This window comes from Ascaphus truei, chromosome 23 (genome assembly GCF_040206685.1).
Source record: "Ascaphus truei isolate aAscTru1 chromosome 23, aAscTru1.hap1, whole genome shotgun sequence".
NCBI classification, from domain to species: Eukaryota; Metazoa; Chordata; class Amphibia; order Anura; family Ascaphidae; genus Ascaphus; species Ascaphus truei.
The window spans coordinates 4,328,275-4,332,684 of NC_134505.1; the positions used below are offsets into that span (position 1 = coordinate 4,328,275).

At 51.5% G+C, this 4,410-nt stretch overlaps 1 protein-coding gene across 1 annotated transcript in view; it reads left to right on the forward strand.

The window, feature by feature from the left end:
- Nucleotides 1–1,159: 1,159 nt before the first annotated feature.
- The window catches only part of LOC142473140 (death-associated protein 1 homolog), a 3,871-nt gene continuing 620 nt past the window's right edge, over nucleotides 1,160–4,410 (forward strand). The window contains exons 1-3 of the mRNA XM_075580311.1: nucleotides 1,160–1,316; nucleotides 3,492–3,579; nucleotides 4,328–4,370. Of these exons, the coding sequence (XP_075436426.1) occupies nucleotides 1,268–1,316; nucleotides 3,492–3,579; nucleotides 4,328–4,370 (180 nt within the window). The 5' untranslated portion in view covers nucleotides 1,160–1,267. The remainder of the gene's footprint in view (nucleotides 1,317–3,491; nucleotides 3,580–4,327; nucleotides 4,371–4,410) is intronic.

Sequence of the window (4,410 nt, forward strand, 5' to 3'; positions counted from 1 at the left end):
AATGTCAGGGACGTGGATAATGGGTTAAAGGGTAAGTCCCACGTAGGGGCAAAGTGACCTAATGACAGGGACGTGTTTAATGGGTTAAAGGGACAGTCCCACGTAGGAGCAAAGTGACCTAATGTCAGGGACATGTTTAATGGTTAAAGGGTAAGTCCCACGTAGGGGCAAAGTGACCTAATGACAGGGACGTGTTTAATGGGTTAAAGGGACAGTCCCACGTAGGAGCAAAGTGACCTAATGACAGGGACGTGGATAATGGGTTAAAGGGTCAATCCCACGTAGAGGCAAAGTGACCTAATGACAGGGACGTGGTTAATGGGTTGAAGGGTCAGTCCCACGTAGGAGCAAAGTGACCTAATGACAGGGACGTGGTTAATGGGTTAAAGGGTCAGTCCCACGTAGGGGCAAAGTGACCTAATGACAGGGACGTGTTTAATGGGTTAAAGGGACAGTCCCACGTAGGAGCAAAGTGACCTAATGTCAGGGACATGTTTAATGGTTAAAGGGTAAGTCCCACGTAGGGGCAAAGTGACCTAATGACAGGGACGTGTTTAATGGGTTAAAGGGACAGTCCCACGTAGGAGCAAAGTGACCTAATGACAGGGACGTGGATAATGGGTTAAAGGGTCAATCCCACGTAGAGGCAAAGTGACCTAATGACAGGGACGTGGTTAATGGGTTGAAGGGTCAGTCCCACGTAGGAGCAAAGTGACCTAATGACAGGGACGTGGTTAATGGGTTAAAGGGTCAGTCCCACGTAGGGGCAAAGTGACCTAATGACAGGGACGTGGTTAATGGGTTAAAGGGTCATACGTAGGGGCAAAGTGACCTAATGACAGGGACGTGTTTAATGGGTTAAAGGGGCAGTCCCACGTAGGGGCAAAGTGACCTAATGACAGGGACGTGTTTAATGGGTTAAAGGGGCAGTCCCACGTAGGGGCAAAGAGAACTAATGACAGGGACATAGTTAATCTGCTGAAAATGCCCTTAAAAACACAACATATGCATTTTCTGCCGGGGCCATTAAAGATGGCCGACACTCAGGTCCAGAACAGACACATTTCAGTCACGCATGCGCCGTAGAACTCGTCCTACCTGCCAGTTGTCATGGTGACCGCCACCTCCTTTTGCGTTCCAAGCCTCTGTTCCGCGCCGAAGCCCCGCCCACCGGACTCCGGTGATTGGCTAGTGACCGCTCCGGGTAGCACGGCGGTCGGGAATGGAGGCTGGGTTGCCATGGTGACCGAGAGGGGGGGGGAGGGAAATGTCTGCACCGCCACCGCTGGAGACCAGGGCCGGGCACCCTCCCGCAGGTGGGAGCCATCCGCATGGGCCTGACCCCGATATACAGCTCGCCTGCACCTCATAGGGTCGCCCTATTGTGTCCCCCATAGACAAAGTCCCCCTATAGGACAGGGCAGTGGCACATAGGGGGGGTGACCCTATACCATACATCGAGGCACATAGGGGGGTGACCCTATACATACATCGAGGCACATAGGGGGGTGACCCTACAACATACATCAGTGACCAAATGTGGGGGTGACCCTATAAGATACATCAGTGGCACATAGGGGGGTGACCCTATAACATACATCGAGGCACATAGGGGGGTGATCCTATAACATACATCGAGGCACATAGGGGGGTGATCCTACAACATACATCAGTGACCAAATGTGGGGGTGATCCTATAACATACATCAGTGGCACATAGGGGGGTGATCCTACAACATACATCAGTGACCAAATGTGGGGGTGATCCTATAACATACATCAGTGGCACATAGGGGGGTGACCCTATAACATACATCGAGGCACATAGGGGGGTGACCCTATAACATACATCGAGGCACATAGGGGGGTGATCCTACAACATACATCAGTGACCAAATGTGGGGGTGACCCTATAACATACATCAGTGGCACATAGGGGGGTGACCCTATAACATACATCAAGGCACATAGGGGGGTGACCCTATAACATACATCGAGGCACATAGGGGGGTGATCCTACAACATACATCAGTGACCAAATGTGGGGGTGATCCTATAACATACATCAGTGGCACATAGGGGGTGACCCTATAACATACATCGAGGCACATAGGGGTGTGATCCTATAACATACACCAGTGGCACATAGGGGGGTGATCCTATAACATACATCAGTGACCAAATGTGTGGGTGACCCTATAACATACATCAGAAGCCACCTTTGGGGGTGACCCTATAACATACATCAGTGGCCACCTTTGGGGTGTGATCATATAACATACATCAGTGGCACATAGGGGGGTGATCCTATAACATTCATCAGTGACCAAATGTGTGGGTGACCCTATAACATACATCAGAAGCCACCTTTGGGGGTGACCCTATAACATACATCAGTGGCCACGTAGGGGTGTGATCCTATAACATACATCAGAAGCCACCTTTGGGGGTGACCCTATAACATACATCAGTGGCCACGTAGGGGTGTGATCCTATAACATACATCAGTAGCCACCTTTGGGGGTGACCCTATAACATACATCAGTAGCCACCTTTGGGGGTGACCCTATAACATACATCAGTGGCCACGTAGGGGTGTGATCCTATAACATACATCAGTAGCCACCTTTGGGGGTGACCCTATAACATACATCAGTGGCCACCTTTTGGGGGTGACCCTATAACATACATCAGTAGCCACCTTTGGGAGTGTCCCTATAACATACATCAGTGGCTACATATGTGGATGACTACGTAACACACATCCTTCACCCCAAATGGGATGACCCAAGGATTGAAGGAACTAGTTTTCGGGTGGGGTACGCCGCACATACCGAAATCAGCAACATACATTTCCAAAATGTCCAAATGGAGGGGGGGATTCAGCACCCCTAGTTCCAGCTTCCATGGATGACCCTGTATCAGTGGCCCCGTGGATATCAATGGGTTCCTCACCCGATATCGTACAGCAGTTATCCTATACATCTCAACAGGATCATCCTCTTAATAAACCAGGTTCACCATATAACAAAAACATCAGTTTCCCCTTCGGCTTTAGTGGGACAAACCTTTTAGAAGCCACAATACCCTCCTACACACGTTGCTCCCCCTTCAAACGTATACCCATCAGCTACCCCCATAGTCCTCAAAAGAATACGCCTTTTAAAAGGGGGGGGGGGGGTCCGTTCCCAAGGGATCCCTGCCTTACACATAGCTATCCCCTCTTAACCCCCTTACGTGTAGGAAGAACTGCCCCCATGGCTCATGAAAAGACATCACAACCTCCTTCTCATCCCTCTCTCCATCCCAATACCCTCTGGGACTTGTAGTTCTTACCAGCAGACTGTAGCTAGCTGCTGTCCTAGTCTTTCAGTGTGTCTACATCTGTGGGGAAGACCACGCCCTCACCGGTGACCCCACGGCACAAGTCCCCAGTTTTAGGAGCCGGCCTTTTCACCCATGGTTTATGACTCGTTTCCACCCCCCCGCAGTGAAAGCCGGTGGCAAGAGGATCGTGCGCAAACACCACAGCAGCGGAGACTCTCAGGAGAAAGATGGGAAAGAGTGTGAGAGCAGCAGGTAAAAGTCTGCTTTGTGTGTATATCTCATTACCTCATCCCATCCTCTCCAGCCCGTGTCTCCCCACTGCTGGGTGAGGTCTCCCCAGTGATCTCCCAGGTCCTGCGGTTACAGCCTCTCTTCTCCACGTCGCTCCCACACATTCCCTCATCCCATCCTCTCCAGCCCGTGTCTCCCCACTGCTGGATGAAGCCTCCCCAGTGATCTCCCAGGTCTTGCGGTTACAGCCTCTCTTCTCCACATCGCTCCCACACATTCCCTCATCCCATCCCCTCCAGCCCGTGTCTCCCCACTGCTGGATGAAGCCTCCCCAGTGATCTCCCAGGTTCTGCGGTTACAGCCTCTCTTCTCCACGTCGCTCCCACACATTCCCTCATTCCATCCCCTCCAGCCCGTGTCTCCCCACTGCTGGATGAAGCCTCCCCAGTGATCCCCCAGGTCCTGCGGTTACAGCCTCTCTTCTCCACATCGCTCTCACACATCTTTTCATCTCATCCTCCCATCTTATGTTGTGGGGGGGAGGGGGGTGTGTGTGCATGTTGACATTTTAGCAGGAGGAGACCGTCCTTTGGTCTCCGAGGACTGTGAGGTCTTCTTGTGGGCGCTCCAGTTGACGAACCCTTGTTCACGACGATCTCAAACCTGGTGGTTTCTTTGTTGACCCGCTCCAAAAAAAAAAAAAACGAGGGGGAAATGAGACTTCCAAGAGAAGGTTGTCCACTGACTCCATTATCTTCTTGTTTTCCAGCCCGCCCAAACACGCTATCATCATCTCGGGCGCTCTGACTCGGGTAAGGATTCGCCTTCTTCAATGAAAATGTGATTGGCGTC